The sequence below is a fragment of the Hydra vulgaris genome, chromosome 05 (genome assembly GCF_038396675.1).
Source record: "Hydra vulgaris chromosome 05, alternate assembly HydraT2T_AEP".
In the NCBI taxonomy this organism is placed as follows: Eukaryota; Metazoa; Cnidaria; class Hydrozoa; order Anthoathecata; family Hydridae; genus Hydra; species Hydra vulgaris.
The window spans coordinates 12639736-12657932 of record NC_088924.1 but is presented as its reverse complement, the minus strand read 5'-3'; the positions used below and the strand labels follow the sequence as shown (position 1 = coordinate 12657932).

The 18197-nt window shown below is 25.5% G+C and overlaps 1 protein-coding gene across 4 annotated transcripts in view; it reads left to right on the top strand.

Annotated features, from left to right (window-relative positions):
* The window catches only part of LOC136080582 (DDB1- and CUL4-associated factor 1-like), a 69738-nt gene that overhangs the window by 43497 nt on the left and 8044 nt on the right, over positions 1 to 18197 (top strand). For all 4 annotated transcript variants that reach the window (XM_065797402.1, XM_065797401.1, XM_065797403.1 and 1 more), the window contains exons 17-26: positions 2635 to 2787; positions 7532 to 7762; positions 7952 to 8033; positions 9382 to 9587; positions 9869 to 9958; positions 16138 to 16253; positions 16333 to 16606; positions 16769 to 16926; positions 17533 to 17614; positions 17692 to 17925. In XM_065797402.1, the coding sequence (XP_065653474.1) occupies positions 2635 to 2787; positions 7532 to 7762; positions 7952 to 8033; positions 9382 to 9587; positions 9869 to 9958; positions 16138 to 16253; positions 16333 to 16606; positions 16769 to 16926; positions 17533 to 17614; positions 17692 to 17925 (1626 nt within the window). The remainder of the gene's footprint in view (positions 1 to 2634; positions 2788 to 7531; positions 7763 to 7951; positions 8034 to 9381; positions 9588 to 9868; positions 9959 to 16137; positions 16254 to 16332; positions 16607 to 16768; positions 16927 to 17532; positions 17615 to 17691; positions 17926 to 18197) is intronic.

Here is an 18197-nt window from a genome sequence, read left to right as displayed (position 1 = left end):
GATAATATTTATTTTTTATGTTCCTACTTGTGTTAAATAAGTCAGTTTCTAAAATTGTTTCACATAATGTCCTCCGGTTTTTTCCCAGTCGCCCTGCGGGCAACTAAAACAGTTTTTATTTCTCGTTTTTTTAAAAGTAAATTAGTTAGTTTATTAATAAGATTAATTAAAGATGAGTTGTCATGGATTAAAGATGGATTTTGTCGTAGTCGATATCGTTTTGTTTCTTTTTGTCAATCTTAACAAAGGGTTCATTATGTGAAGCAAAAATATTGAAAGCCTGCAAAGAACTGCAAAGAAATGTTTTATATATAGAAGAATACTCTATTATTCTCTTTCAACCTTCAATCAAATTTAATTTAGTTGAATGCTTAAAAAATTATGCTTTTAATGTTATAAACTTACGATCTTTTCACAGAGAACCACTTTGTATAATGAAAAATGTTATAAACATTTTTCATTATACAAAGACTTTTTTTTTTAGGAAAAAAGAATTTCCATGTGCATTCTTTTTTTTTTTTTTAAGATTATTTAGGTGCTCCCAGAAGTTTTTACGGTCTTATCACAGAGCACCGCAGGAGAGCATTTAACTAGAAGTTCACGCCTCTTTCCTTACCAGTGTCGCTTATTAGGCTAGAGCCGGCGTTGAATCTCGGACCTCTGGGTTCTAAGCCAGAACTCTAACCATTGCGCCACGGCTACTCTAATTGTGTTCTACTAATAATTTTTCATGTGCATCTTAATGTTTTTTATTTTGTTAATTTTAATTAAAAAAGTTAAAATAAAAATTTATTTTACAAATGAAAAACAGGAGATTCAGTGTTATTAATGATTATACTGCCCATTCATGTGATTCAAAATGGACTATAAGGTTTGAAAAATAATACATGAGCATTTGGAAATGAAAAAAAAGGTTTGAAAAATGATATAAAAGCATTTTGAAATGAAAAAAAAAATGTAATTTAAAAACTCATTTTAAATCAATAAAAAAACGTGCTTTAAAATGCAACAACAATGTTTAAAAAACAGTACAGTCGCACTTTGAAATATTAAATCGTGTGTCGGCTACTTTTTATTAAGTTTGGTGAAATTATGTGACGCACCATAGTGTACTCATTGTTAAAGTGCTTTAAATGCTTTTTAAAGTTTTCTTTAGAATAATCGCAAGGAATATATTATTAATTAACACACTTTTGAAAGTAACAAACTGTCTGGTCGTCCTGCCGGGCTACTGACAGGCATTTTTTTTTTAATGTGACCAAGAGGGTACACCACTGAATGTCATTTTGATCTAAATATTGATAATTGTATTGTTTTGTTTTTGTTTTTAATTTTTTGTTTTAACTTTTGCTGTTTGCAAGGCAAAAACGTTTATTAAATTAAAAAATTAAATTAAAAATAGTATTTGATTTGATGAGAACATTTTTTGCATGCTCATGAATTCATGTAGCACAGCACAATGACAATGTTTGAACAATTTCATAAAATATTTTAATAGTTTCATAAAATATATACAGAAATAATCAACTTGCACTAAAATAACAAAATAATAATAATTAAGTAATTTTTTCTGGGCCGTTTGTTATAGGTAGCATTTTGCAGTTATGTCTGCTTGAAGTTGTCATTTTTAGTGAGGAAAAAAAAAAATCCAACTGCCACCAGATGTATTTTTGTCATTCATGTGTGCTACTGCCACCATCATAATTTATATCGTAATCACTTTCTAACTAACTTTATATCTAATCGCTATTTTTAACATTCACAAATAAAAATTCTAAATTGTAAAATACAAAATTCATTAGGTAAAATGATAGAATTCACTATGGTAATATCACTCTGGTTATATCATGAGGGCAATATCGAGTTATAAATGTAATTCTCTTGTAATTAGTTACAAGAGAAAATTTCATATTGGAAAATAGCATGTTTTATTTTATTATTTTTTGTTATTATTATTTATTGATGTTTATGCAAGATTGTCATTTTCAGCACACACGTAGTAAGAAGATCATTAAATTGTGGAGTTCATTAAATATGCAAAGGCATAAAATGTTTTTTTTTTATTTTTAAATTTTAGTTTGACTTTTGGCAAAGTTTTGTTGAAAAAAAAATTTCATTCAAAATTTTATATTTTTAGACAATTCTAATCTGTCTATCTGTCTGAATTGATTTCAAGATAATCATTTAGTTGTTGACTACCTCAACCATTATTAATTAAACTATAAATTCCCTGAATTTCCCAAAGGTAATAAAGTTTAAGATGATCATTTATTAGTTAATTATCCAATTTCTCATAAACTTTGGCAACTTGGCTAGATTTAAATAACACAATTATGCTGGTAATCTGTTTAATATTGTAGGTGAAAAACAACTGATTTCTAATTTACAGATTTGACACAATCCAGCTGAGCCATTTTTGAAAATACTTTGTTAGCTTGATAAAACAAAGCTTTTCGCCAAAAGGCAAAGTCAAATAATATTACAAGAACTTTTTTTTGTTTATCTAACTTTAACTATAAGTGATAAAAGTATATGATAAAATGAAAAGATATTTTTTTATCTTCTATTATATTGATTATTGAACAAACTTTTTTGTTAACTATTCTCTAATGGTTTTTGCACTTTTCATTTCAGGATGGAAGCAAACCAAATAATGCAAGTAATCAAGTGCTTCAAAAAATTTGGTCATCTGTACGGTTAAACAATGGAATTAAAATACTTATGTCAGCTCTTAATACAAAGGTTCCCATAACAGAAGCTGATGCTATTAGGACACTAGCTTGCAAGGTCTTTAAAGTTTTTTTTAATTTTTAAGTACCATTTTATATACAACTCTGTTGGTGTGTGTGTGTGTGTATATATATATATATATATAAATATATATATATATATATATATATATATATATATATATATATATATATATATATATATATATATATATATATATATATATATATATATTAGGGTGTCCCAAAAAACAACATTTTTGAAAAATATATGCAGAGACCCCCTTAATGTGCTCTATCTAATACAAAAACACTAGATTTAAAATTTTTTTGAATAAAAAATATTTTAAGGGGTCCCTCAAGACCTTTGAAAATTTAATGAGTCCCTAATATTTTCAAAAAAAAAGTTTTTTTAAAGTATGTCAACCTGGTATTCAAATGAAGCAAAATTATATAAAAATTTCAAAAATAATATTTAATTTGGAAAAATTTTAACTTATTTATCAAAATTGTCATAAAAATACATAAAAAATGCATTTTTTTTGTTTTTTTGTTAAAAAATGTAATTTTTCATGTAATAAAACCAAAAATAACAATTCTATATTATTTTTGAAATTTTTATATAATTTCACTTCATGTGAGTACCAGGTTGACATATTTTTGAAAAATTTTTTTTTTGAAAATATTAGGGACCCATTAAATATTCGAGGGTCTTGAGGGACCCCTTAAAATATTTTTATTCAAAAAAATTTTAAATCTAGTGTTTGGGACACCCTAATATATATATATATATATAGTAGTAGTAGTAGTAGTATATATTTGTCACAACAAAAGTAAAAATAATTGACAAAATAAAAATCATAGAATGTCAGATTATAGTTAGTTTTTGTGAAGCTCATATTGCAACTTTCACTAAGGATAGCTGCGAGCTGTAGTAACATTAGAGCTTATCGAGGCTCGCTTTAAAACTGTTGACAGTTGGAGAACCGATTACTTTATCTGGTAACATATTCCATGCATTGGCAATGCGATTGTTGAAAAAGTGGAAACGAGCTAAATTATTGCTGTACTTTTCACGGTGAATTCTTTCTCTGTGATTTGCTCTAGGTGGAATTGTGATGAGAGGAAAGTGCCAGTTGACTATGTCGATGTTATTAACAATTTTATATTTTTGGATGAGGTCACCACGTTTACGACGTTCAACAAGAGAAGATAAGCCAAGTTGTAAACATCTGGACTTGTAGTCTAACTTTTTTAGTTTGTCTGGTATTTTTGTGGCTCTGCGCTTTATTGATTCAATAGTTTGTTCATCCTTCACCATATGAGGGTTCCAAGCTGGAATATATATATATATATATATATATATATATATATATATATATATATATATATATATATATATATATATATATATATATATATATTAGGTATGTGTGTGTATATATATATTTATACACACATATACACACACATTTAATATATGTATATACATGTGTATATGTATATATATATATATATATATATATATATATATATATATATATATATATATATATATACACACACACACACACCCACACAGTATATATATACACCCAAAAATTTATATATACACACAGTATATAGTATATACATGTATATACACCCAAAAATTATATATACACTCAAAAAACCACACAGTATATATATACACCCAAAAATTTGCTGACAGGGTAAAAAAAATTTAAGTTTAACTAATATTTCAGCAAATACTTTACTAAACTAAATCCAATTTATTATATACTAATTTAAAGGTTTTTATGTTTACTATAAAGTTTTCAATAAATATTGAAATTTTAATTAGCGTATTGTAATTCATTAAAATAATAACTATTTTTGATAAGTTCAAAAATTTGCGGACAAAGTGTTAAAAACAAATTACTACTAAGCGTTAAGACAAATTCTTACTATACCTAAAGTAGGATTTTTTTATATTAGATCAAAATTTATTAGAAATGCAAAATAACATTACTATTTTGTAGAACTACTTTTACAATCAAAAATGGTTTCAAAGTTAATGCAAACATTAATGGGAATTGAGTGTAATTTTTCTTTGATTTTTATGAATTTGTCAGCATGATTTGTAAGCTTAATGTCTAATATTTGATAGTCAACATGTTCCCATTAATAATCAATGGCATCTTTTCTCAATTAAGCCAGTTAATTAGGATATTAACTTCAAAACACGAATTAAATAATTCTTGAACCAATTTGGCCGTGTGTTTTGGGATCATTTTCCTGATGCTATATCCGTCCACGAGAAATTTTATTCTTTGCATAAAGAATCACAATGCTCTTACATATGTTTTTGTATTTCTTGATCAATAGTTCTAGTACATTAATGGAGCGTATCAACACTGTCCTTACTGAAGCAAAACTATTAGATTACCTCCTCCATGTTTTACGGAGAGCAGTTAAGATTTAGGAACATACTTTGTTTTTACTGGATGTGAAACAAATTTGATTCCATCTGATCTGAACTACGTAAACCTGTTTTCATTACTAAAAAGAATCTTTGTCTAATGTAGGCTCTAATTTAAATGCTGTCATGCTAATTCTTCTCGAGCGTTTCAGTTTTTTAAGGAAATCGATAGGTATTTAGCTTGACATTTTCAAATACATTTACAAACAATGTTTGTAAATGTATTTGAAAATGTTGCAAACAACGTTTTCGTAGTAGAAAAGTTACAATTCATATCATATAAATATATTTTATTTGTTTATTTAAATCAATAGCTGTAAAACGGGGTTTTTCCTTGCTTTAACGTCATGAGCATTTTATCCTGACAATATGTTGTTTTGTGTGGTCTTCCTGATTTCTTTTTAATGATTGTGGACCCCGTATGTTGATATCTCTTTATATTTTGTTTATCATCAGAATTACCGGTTCCATAAAATTGTGCTGTCTTACAAAATGAATTTCAATTTGAAATAATCTTGCTATCAACTTTTTTACTAGAGATATTATACATCTCTTATACAACGTGACCTCAATCACTTATAAATGAAGCTTTTTAATTATTTTCAAGTTATTTGTTTACGGCATCAATAAATTACTCATTTTTGGGAAAAATATGAAAACCTTCATTATGTCCACAAATTTTTGGGCTCATTAAAATTAATTAATTATTAAATCAATTAAAGCATGCTAATTAAATAATCAATATTCTTTCAAGACGTAACAGTAAATATTAACAAAATTTTTATTTGTTATATATGTCAGATGTAGTAAAGTGCTGAAATATTAGTAAAATTCATTTTTATTCAGCATGTTTGCAAATTTTTGGGTACTACTGTATGTACATATATGCATATATATATATAAATATCTGTATATTTATATATACATATACATGTGTGTATATATATACATATACATGTGTGTATATATATATATATATATATATATATATATATATATATATATATATATATATATATATATATATATATATATATATATATATATATATATATATATATATTGTAATTAAAAAATTTTTTTTGCATTTTTTTAATTAAAGTTTTTTTAATTTATTTCAATTCTTTTCACTTTAAATTTGCTTTGTTTATAAATTAAACTTTATTGTCATCAAGATTTTAATAAAAGCGATCCATGTGATAAATAATTTTTTTTTTATTGCAAATTTTTTAAAATTATAATTCACTCCAAATAAGGCTGCAAGCAACCACTATTAAGTTGGGAGTTACTAGAAAACAAAGAATACAGTTAAAGAGTAATAAAACAGTTGATAGAAGATTTGAAAAGTTGTAAGTTGTATGTCAGGAAAACATGTTAAGATGGGAGAGAGTTCCAAAGGGTTAAAGTGCAGGGGAAAAAACTAGACAAAAGTTTTTAGAGTATACAGTGACAGATGCAGTAAAAGGATAAGACTTTGCTTAATGAAGAGTCAAGTGAGAATGAGTTTTTGTTGATGGATATAATAGCTTCTTTAAGCAGCGATCATGATAGTATTTGTAAAAAAGAGAAAGAGATGCAACTTTACAACGATGGGAAAGAGGCTCAAGCTTAGCAGATAAAGCGGGTCCAACAACTGTTTACAATGCATTTTTTGACATTATTAAGAAGAGAAAGAGCATCAATAGAAGAACCAGCCCAAATATGACAACAGTATTCCATGCAGGGACGAATAAGAGATTTGTAAAGGTAGAGAATGGAATCAGAAGTAAGAAAATGGCATGCACAATAAAGAGAAGCAACCTAAGCAGATACTACTTTAGCAATTGGTTGTATATATAGTTTCCATGAAAGGTCAACAGTAAACAATTATTCAAGAAGATGTCAAGAAAAGGACTCAGTGAGAGGGTTGCCATTCATCAATACAGGAATGTTGACAGTATTGCGATAGTAGTTTTAAATTTTTTACTGAATGTTTTGTGTGTGTGTTGTACATTTTGTAAAGGTATGTATATACCTAACATACTATAATATTTAAATTTTGATTTAAAATTAGTTTTTTGTACGCAATCTATGTGGTTAAAGTTCATGATATAAGTTTTAAACTAAAGTCAACTAAAGTCATGAATAGTTCATAATATAAGTTTTAAACTAAAGTTAGCAATATAAAATGTAATAATTAAATAGCAATAAATAAATTGATAAAATATTTAAATAAATAAAATTAATAATAAATTATAATAACAATAATAATTAATAATTAATGGTTTTATTTGATTTGCATTTATTAGTATATTAATATAATTTATATGCAATAGTCTAATGGTTTATCTTGATTGTTCAGGCTTTGTGCGCTTTATCTGTAAATGAACATATATGTCAAGTTCTCAGTAAACTGCCTATGTTTCACAATGAAAATTTTCATATTTTAATGAGAGAACCAGTGCTGTCAGATCATATTCGAGAACATACAAAATTTCAAAAGTATGCTTCTATTTTAATTGAGCGCGTAACTGGAAAGTCATTTCAAATGCAACAGTCCAGTGCCATTCCAATGTTTACGGCTATTAATAAGGTATATATAATATATTATCATTGTATTTGTATTAGGTTTTATGTTTATAAATTAACAAATAAAAAATTTTCTACTTTAATCATTATCTCTACTTTAAACTTTATTTTTTTTTTTCTACTTTAAACATAGTTTCTTTGTTGTTCTGTATATTATCTTTTTTATTCTGTATAATACCTTTTAACTTTTTAGGCTGACATAATCATGCAAACAAAGATTACCTATCCTCAAAAGGAGTTGCTCTCAATAATTCATGATCATCTACGATTACAAGGTATTTTTTGTGCTGCATTACTGATTATGCTTGCATCTTTTATAATTAGTTAATAGAGATGCAAGCTCATATTGACATAATTTATCATAAGTTGTATTTACTCAGGCGTTGAACAAATATTTAAGCTCATAGGTTTTTACCCTAATATAATACTATTTAATAATAAGGTTCTACTGTGTCAAAATGTGTGTTGCCTATTAAACACTGTTTAATTTATTCTTCAGTAGTGATGTAATGATTAATCTGCATTGATGTCGGCCACTTTTTGCACAATTGGTATTAGCATTTACCAACTGATTTTTTTAACCAATTGCTTTTTAAAAAACATTTATTCTTGCATTATGAAAATAGTTATATATCTCTATATGTAATATAAGTATACTTTTTATTTTTGAGGCAAAATTATACAAATAAATATAATTTTTAAATACTAAATTCACTTCAAAAAAGGCCGCGATTGATATTATGAAAGTTGGTATGTAACAGAAAGCAAAGAAGAAAGTTAAATAAAAACTTAAATTAAAAGAAAACGATTGGGAAAAAAACCTTAAAAACTGTGTGAGGGATGGAAAATGTGAAGACAGGATTTCTAAAATATTGTGTTTAAGGTAAAAAACTAGGTTTGTAAAAGTTTTTTGAGCATAGTGGAACAGTTACAGTAAAAAGATACAGCGTTGCTTTTGAGCCACTCAAGAGGTAGCATTCAATAAAGATCATTAATATAGATAAGAAATAACAAAGGAGTGAAGATGTTTTTGTGTTCATCATCCAAGGCAGGAAACAATGTAACAACGGTTTAAATCTATGTCAGCTAATTTGATGAAAAAAGAGTGCAAGGCTGACATACAAAAATTTTCTGCTTACCCCTATAGTTTTTGCCCGGAAGGTTTTCTACAATGCAGTAGCTAGATGTTAACATCTGCCTGAGACAAATATTTTTATCAAGTCAACATCTCTAGCCTAAACTCAACCAAAAACCCCAAAGCAGAGTGTATTTTAAGTCAGAGTTACAAAGCAGTGAGACATTTGCCAGGTTTAGTCGATTACTTATTTTCAGTATCTGTGTGATCATGATGATCTTGATTCTAACCTGTAGTATTTAGTTTTATATTATTTATTATTCATATAATTAGTAAACTAATCAGTATCGGTCTTTTTTTGTTGATATGTATTGGCCTTTTTTTGTGGATCAGTGTTAACATTGGCCAAAAGTTTGCAATCATTATATCACTAATGAATAAGGACTTTTTTTTTTAGCTTGTTAGTTTGTAAAAAAACATACATGATAAAACTATCTATTATTTTATCATGAAATAATAGGTAGTTTATTTAAACTTTACAAATGCAGGTTTAAATCAAACTGCTGATATGTTGATGTCAGAAGCTAAATTACCTCAAGAAATAGAATTAAAACCTCCAGCGACACATTGGATTGCAGCAAACTCAAAAACACCTTTGTTTAAAAATTGCAGCCCATCCTTATTGGTAAAGGAACCATTTACACCTCTGCAATGTAAAAAACTTTCAGTTGCATCACCATTAACAGATCAAAAGGTATTTTATTAATAACTTGCTATTAATATTTTTTTTATTACTAATTAGTTACTTGTTTTTATTATAAATTTATTATTGTTATTACTTCATCTTGCAGAAGCTTGTTGTTATTTGGTTAATTTGGTCATAAAAAGTTGTTGACTTGTTTTTCTTTTAATTTTTTCTTTTATCTTTTGTCATTTATTTTCAAACTTTGGTTTATTAAAGATTTGTTTATTTGCATATTTTGTAATTAATTTTTTTTATATTAAAAATGATGTTTTAAATAAAATTCTTTTTAGGCGCTGACTCCATTGCGTCGTCCTTCTCATAATACTGTTTGTACGCCTACATCTATGAAATCAAATAATGACAAACTTATGCAAGATAATGTGGGTTAATTCTGTTTTTGCAATTTGTTCTATTTCTTCTGTAATTATTTTAAATAATTCTGCAATTTGTTTTATTTTTTCAAAAGCAGGCACAATTTTTTTTAATTATTTTAATGTACTTAATTTAATAATAATGTTATCTATAATATATTTACTATATTATAATGATATTAGAATAACTTATATATAATATAATACAACCGTATGAAGTTTTAATTGAGAATGATATATTACATGCTTTTTATGCCTACTGAGATGGTTCATGGCTCTTTTTAAAATTGTTATAAGTTTAGTTGTCATTAATTTTAAAAGATATTACCACTAACAACTTCACTTCATAAAAAACTAAGAAAAGAATAGTTAATGACAAGAATATTTTATGGTTATTGAACAAAAAAATATTCATCAATTAAAAAGTTTAATTTAAAATGTAGATCATAATGAGGCATGCGACAATTAAAAGGTTGATCATAATGAAACATGCAATTTAATTGCCTCTGTGAAACAGAGCTTCTTTTTTTTTTGAGGAATATCCATTCATTTCAAATCACATAATAAAAAATGTACCAATATTTTTTTTCATCTTTAAACACAGAATTAAATATTACAAAAGATAGAGATTTTGTTAAGTAATCTAGGGAATTAAGTGATTACCAATTGGTATATGTGGAAAAATATCTGGTCTTTAAAATTTTAGTTTATGCAAGATACTGTACTTTGTTTTCATAAACCAAATTAACATAAATTTCTTAGCAATAAAGTTATAAAAAACAAAACAATAAACTTATGACTATAATTATAAAAATTAACTCTAATTATAATCACTAATTATAATCACTAATCACTAATTATAGTCACTAATTATAATCACTAATTATAATCACTAATCACTAATAGTTAATCACTAATTATAATCACTAATCACTAATAGTTAATCACTAATTATAATCACTAATTATAATCACTAATCACTAATAGTTAATCACTAATTATAATCACTAATTATAATCACTAATCACTAATAGTTAATCACTAATTATAATCACTAATCACTAATAGTTAATCACTAATTATAATCACTAATTATAATCACTAATCACTAATAGTTAATCACTAGTTATAATTATAAAAGTTGTAACTGCATTGTAAAAGTAACAACACTATAATAACTTTATTACTTTTATAATGCAGTTACAACTTTTATAATTCATTGTTTTTTCAAAAAACATAAGTAATCCCAAATTTTAATTGAAGTTAAAATGCATCTAGATAAGATTAAGTCTATAAACATTTTGTAATTTATAAACAGTTTAGCATTTCTAAATTGTTACTAATGGTCTGGAAAAAGGCGTATATATTTTAAAATCAATGAATGAAAGTTTTTTAATAGTTGACTTAAAAATTAATGCATGTTTTTGCAGACTAAAAATGCTAGTAGCAGTTTAGAAATGCTATATACTGTTTATAAGTTATGTATTTTCACTGCACTTTTTGTATCAGAAAATGTGTACAAAGGTGTATGCAAATATCTAACTTATGTAAACTTCAAACTATGTAATCTTAAAACTTATATCAAGTTTTACAGTTTTGCTTTTACTTTAAAATTGAATTGCAACAACATTTCCTTAATTTTGATTTATAGTATTTATTTGCCATTTTAAAGTCTTTTGTTTATTAAATAGTTTTGAAACTTTTATCAAACAATACTCCTTAGTGGCCGAAGTGGCTGTGAAGTGAAACGCCATTTAATTTTTAAAATGAAAAATGAAACATTTTTTAAGTTCTATAGATGTTTTTACTTTTACAACTGCTTTTTTACAACTGCTTTTTTACAAATACTTTTACAATTATTTTTACAATTGCATTGCGGCAAAATCTCCTTAATTTTGATTTAAAGTATAAAAATTTAAAGTATTTGTTTGCTGTTTTATAAAGTTATATTCTGTCTTTTGTTTTTTAAATAGTTTTAAAAATTGGCAGTTTAGTGTTTCTTAATGGCCAAAGTGGGTTAGCTTGCTGCACTTTCAGAGTACAACGTGAGTGTTCAAATCCCGTTGCTTGCATATTAATTTTTTTTAATCTTTTCCAATTTTCTAAAATACAAATTAAAACCTTTTTAAAGTTCTATTGTTGGTATATAAATATTAATATACTATAACAAACAAAAGAGAGAGAGTTTTTAAAAAGCTTAAAATTGCAATAAACATCAAAACAGTGGTAGAAATTTTTCGCACATACGTCAAGATAGAGATTAATTTATTAATGTGCTTAAGTAATTAGTTAAGTCTATGCGTTCAACACACATAAAAGAGACAACTTTTTTTCTATAAGGAAAAAGATTTAACATTCAAACTTTTTTTAATTTTGAGGAAAATACTTGAATTAAGTATTTTCCTCAAAATAAAGTAATGGGGCGAGGTTTTTAATAAGCTGCGATGGTCTGGAAAAAAATTTAATAAAAACTTAACAGAAACTTAATAAAGAAAAAAGAATTTTTTAAGTCTGTACCTGTTTATTTCATAGAAGTTTAAAATTTTACAACAAGAAGTTATAAAGTATTGAACATTAATTGTTCATTCAAAACAGCTTTTTATTTTCTACCACAAAATGCTGGTTTGCACAACGACTACTGAAGCATTTAAAACTTTTTAAAGTTATGTTATAAATTTTTTTTTAATAACTTTTCAAAACTTTAAAAGGCAAACTATAAATATAAATATATAACTATAAATAGTTTTTTTTACTAAAAAATATTGAAGTATTGTATTAGTATAGAAATGGTCAGTGTAGAAAAGACTTACAAAGACCCATATTTTACGGGTCCAAAATTCTAGTTTATAATATTATTTAAATAAATATTATATTTTTTCTAGATGCATTTTTATTTCAATTAAAATTTGTGATTACTTATTGAAATCATTTTTTATTTATAATACCTTGATTAAGTGTTGTTTAAACAAACAATAAAATATAAAAGTTATAAGTGCGTTATAAAGATAATAACTCTATTAGAGAGTTATTACTTTTTAACTCTATTAGAGTGTTATTACTTTTTAACTCTATTAGAGTGTTATTACTTTTTAACTCTATTAGAGTGTTATTACTTTTTAACTCAATTAGAGTGTTATTACTTTTTAACTCTATTAGAGTGTTATTACTTTTTAACTCTATTAGAGTGTTATTACTTTTTAACTCTATTAGAGTGTTATTACTTTTATAACGCAGTTAGTGACTATAGTGTTATTATTTTAGTTGCTGTAAGTTTATTTTAGTTGCTGTAAGTTTATAGTTTATTTTGTGGAACTTTTTCACTAACACATTTAACTTAATTTTTCCCACGAAAACAAAGTTTACGGTTTTGCATCAACTAAAATTATGGATACCAGATATTTTTCCAGATATTGGAATTCGTGATCAATCCTTGAAAATATTTTAGATGTACTCTTAGTAATGGGAATAACATTAATAAAATAACTTTTTATTGGAGTTGAACAACAGTTGAGTTGTGAAGTTTTCAGTTAAGTTTTAGATCAACTAGTATATTATCCAACAAACATCCAATGGCTTAGAAAAAGGAAATGGGTAAAAAAGTTGTAAAAGAAAGAATTTATTTGTTTCAAATTGTTGCAGCTTTCAATGTTCAAATAGTTGTAAAAGAATTTGTTTTAAATAGCTGATTTAAACTTCAGAATCATGCTGATTACATTAATTTTGTTGGGAGAAGTGTTTTTGTTTTAGAGATTTTTTTACAAACTAAAATTTTTTGTTTCTTATTAATTCAATATCAAAGTTCTTTTGATGTAATTTATTTATGAATGTAAATTATGTTTAAAAATGACTTATGGGTAACTAAAACCTATAAATAAGGATGACTAACAACAACAATAGCAAAAGCTCAAATGAATCAAGATGACAAAATCCTTTTTGTTGTAATTTTTGCCTGTGAGAACAAGCAAAAATTACAATATTAAATTATTAACCTGTTTTGAGTATTTTTATCATGTCATCATCACTAGGAAAATTACTTGGTAAAAACAAGTTTGAAGAGCCATGCAGCTTGACACCAGCAACACCATGACAACAGCATAGTGCTGCCAGAGACAAAAGTTTAACTAAATATTTTGTATGAATTCAAAATAATTTAAAATTTTGAAATAATCTAGCTTAAGATAGTTGAATTCTTAAAGAAAAAAATTCAAAAAGAGTGTCAAGGAGTACGCTTGCTTTAGAAATAGAACCTGTTTGAATGAACAAAGTTCTACTTGCAAACAAACTCTATGCAACAATATCCTAAAGTGAAGTGCTCTGAAACTTACATCTCCAGAATCAATTACTTAAGTTATAGAATTTTTTCAATAGCATCACACACACCCGCAAAATTTTTATAAGGTAACGCAGTGTTACCATATAAAAATTTTGTGGGTGTGTGTGTGTTAAAAGCATTTAATCTAATACATTGACATGTATTAGATTAAATGCTTTTACCAGTCACCCATTGATTATTTTTTAAATTAATTTAACAGATGTTGTAGCCAGATGTTAAATGGACAAGTACAACTATTTTTATCCACATAATAGTAAGTGTGAATAACAACACAATACACAGGGGGCATAAGTTAAATTAATTTTTTAGTTTTTTTGTTGCTGAAAATCTTTAGACAAAAGATAAGTAAAACCATGCATAATATCATTTTTACATGTGTTTTTATGATGTTATTTTTAAATACTAAGCATTTAAATTTTTATTGTAGCACTTTTTTTAAATGCGTGTTTCAGTTTTGGGGTAACATTGACAGAAATGCTTAAGTCATCTCATGGGCGAAGAATTAAGCAAAAGTTGGCGAAATGTCTTACATCTGATGAAATTTTCACAATTATATAAAATGGAATCAAACAAAGCAAACCCTAAATTAAAAGAGTAATTCTAAAAAAAAAAGAAATGTACCAAAAAATCAAATGTCAACAGATCTAAAAACCGACACTTGCAAAAAGTTAAATTCCCCACCTAACAATGTTGCATAATATTGGTAAGAACAAAACATAAAAACCTGAAGATGTAAAATATTATTTTGTTGTTTCTGAAATTAAACCAAACACTAAAAAATTTGCAACAATGAAATTCAACATAAAATACAGTGTTTTGGGATTTTGTCATAATCAGATATTGAGTCATTAATGTGGTTTAGAGCTTAATAGTTGAACAAATCTTTGAGAGAAAAAATTTTAATCATAAATTAACATACTGTTTTATATTTTTAAGCAGACTATATTTTATAGCAGGTACTATCAGAACTGAGGCTAATTGATATCTTTCAAAAAATAACATATTTTCATTGCAATTTTACAACTTTTTAATTTTTAAAACAAAACTTATTTTTAAAACTGGTGCTACTATATATCAAAAATTATTTCTCTATTTTTCTCTTTTCTCTATTTTGTTTGTCAAAATTCCAATGATAATGTACCCCTCATGATGAAACTATAGAGAACATTTTCTAAAGATGTGTCAATGTTACCCCACTTTACCTTATGTATTTTTGTGTAATACTATAGTTTTTTGTTTTTTTAATTGCTTTAGTAAAAAGTATTAACTTTAAAATGAGTTTAATATTATATTTTCTTCTTCTTCCTCGCTAATGTTTTATTACTGTTATTTATCATTATTTTGAAAACAATAAACTTTTTTATTATTGAAATTTTCATACTTTTAGCAGAAAATAATGTAAATGTAATGTAAATAATGTAAATAACAGTTTTAAATAATAAAATACACAAAAAGAAAAATTTTAAATTTTTTAATAATATAGCAACCATGCCTTTGTGGCCTTGGGGTGGTGAGTTAACATATATATATATTTATATATATTTATATATATATATATATATATATATATATATATATATATATATATATATATATATATATATATATATATATATATATATACATAGAGAGAGAGACATATTGTAGTTTTGCATACCTGCATAAACCCAAACTCTCAGTTGATATATGTACTGAAGTCTCGACAAGTTAACTTCAGTATGATTTCATCACTGACATTTCATACACAGCTAAAACTGCAATGTTAGTTTTATATATTTATATATTTTTATATATTTTTATATATTTCTAAATAAATATTGTATTTAACTACATATTTTTGTACAATAATTATTAGCAAATTCATGATGTCAATCAACTAACTTTGGATAGCATTGTGACAGGATATTTAAGAGAACAGCATGCACAGTGCGCAAATCCTATTGCAACTTGCCCTCCGTTTTCATTGCTTAGGTTTGCATTTATTTTATCTAAAGCATCTTAAAAAATGTTGTTTGTGTTCTGTATTGTCTTAAGCAATTTTTTTTTATAGAAGTCATCATTGTCCTGAACCACAGTATAGCTCTCATGCTTCTGGAAATATTACTAAGCGTTTATATGCAAGACAAACGCGCCCGAGACATGGGGGAATCTATGGAAGTAAACACAACAGGCGTTACTTATACAGCAAATTTCGCTCTTCTGGATGCATCAAAGACACTGAAGAAGATTGTTTATTTACATGTTGTGCTTGGTTAAATAATGAAGGCATTTGTCTAGGAACTCAGGCTGGTGATGTGAAAATAATGAGCTCCAGTTATGGACAGGTTTGTAATAAATTCAACGCACATTGCATAATTGTAAATTAAAACATGCTTTGGTAATTAACAATAAAGAGTTGATTTTTATTTTTAAAGTTTTAGTATGACACTATTTTAACTCAATTATTATGTATAATTGTTATTTAGCATTAAACAGTTTTTTTCTAGGAAGATGTCCTTCATTCATGTCATGGTGCTCCAATTTCAACATGTTATGTGTCAAGGAATGGTAAACTGATGACAACTTCTGCACCATTTGGTGCTCCACTAGGGGCTGTTTGGGGAATTAATTACAATGATGGCCAACCTGTTTCCGTTGAGCTTAAGTACTTTTTTACTGATTTTAAAATATGTTTTAAAATATTTCTATAAAAAATATATTTAGTTTTTATGGTATAATAAAATATATTTCGTTTTTGTTTACTTGAAATATAAATAGTATAAATATATAAATAAATATATAAAAATAATAATATAAAGTTTTGATTAGTTATATATTTACCTTATTTTTTCTTATGTTGCTTTTAGATTTTACAATTTTGTTTATTTTGTTTTATTTTTGATCTACTGGTTTGTTAAACTTTTGACCCACTGTAAAATGGTTTTTGACCTTTTTTTGCCATATTGAGTTAAATTGTTTTATTGAATTTCATTGTTTATTAAGTTTTGAAATATTTATTATTAGTAATAAGCATTGTTTTTATTAATAGTTTTTTATTAGTTGTATTAAACATTTTTATTAGTAGTAGTAAACAAGAAGACTTTTTTGAATATATTTAAAAAAAAAATTTTTTCATTGTTCTTTAATTTTTATTAGTGTAATAATGTTTTTATTATTTTTGCTAAATTGCAAAATAAATTGTAAGCATGTAAAAATTTACATGCTTACAATTTAAATTTACAAAAATTTTTTTATTCCTTGTTATTTTTAGGTTAGAATTAGCAGAAGATAGTTTGCTTCAGTTTAGTCATAGCGAAGAAAGAGTTGTTGGAACTGATGATGCCACTGCTCATGTTAGTTCAAATTTATTTTATGAAATACTTTTTTTTATATATTATTAAGAGTATGCATTATAGAGTACTTTTTATAGGTTTATGATTTGACTTCTGGACAACTGATTCGAACATTTTATGATCAAAAAAATTCAAGCTTTTATACAAAAAATTTTGCTTGTTTTGGCCCTGGTGATGATCTTCTACTTAATGATGGTTGTTTATGGGATGTGCGCTCGAAAAAATTTATACATAAGTTTGACAAGTTCAATGATTTTGTTAGTGGTGTTTTCAATCCTTCTGGTCTGGAAATTATTATCAATTCTGAAGTGGTATATTTTCTTAATATTCTTGTTGTTGCCATTATTAGATCAGTTAGATCACATTTTTATTTGTTTATTATAACTGCTTTTTGTTTGTTTGTTTTTAGCTGCAAACCATAATTTTTATTGTAGTTTCATCATTTTTATCCAACCATTAACTTTTCAATTAAACAATATTGCACTTGTAACTATTACCTCCATTATATATATATATATATATATATATATATATATATATATATATATATATATATATATATATATATATATATATATATATA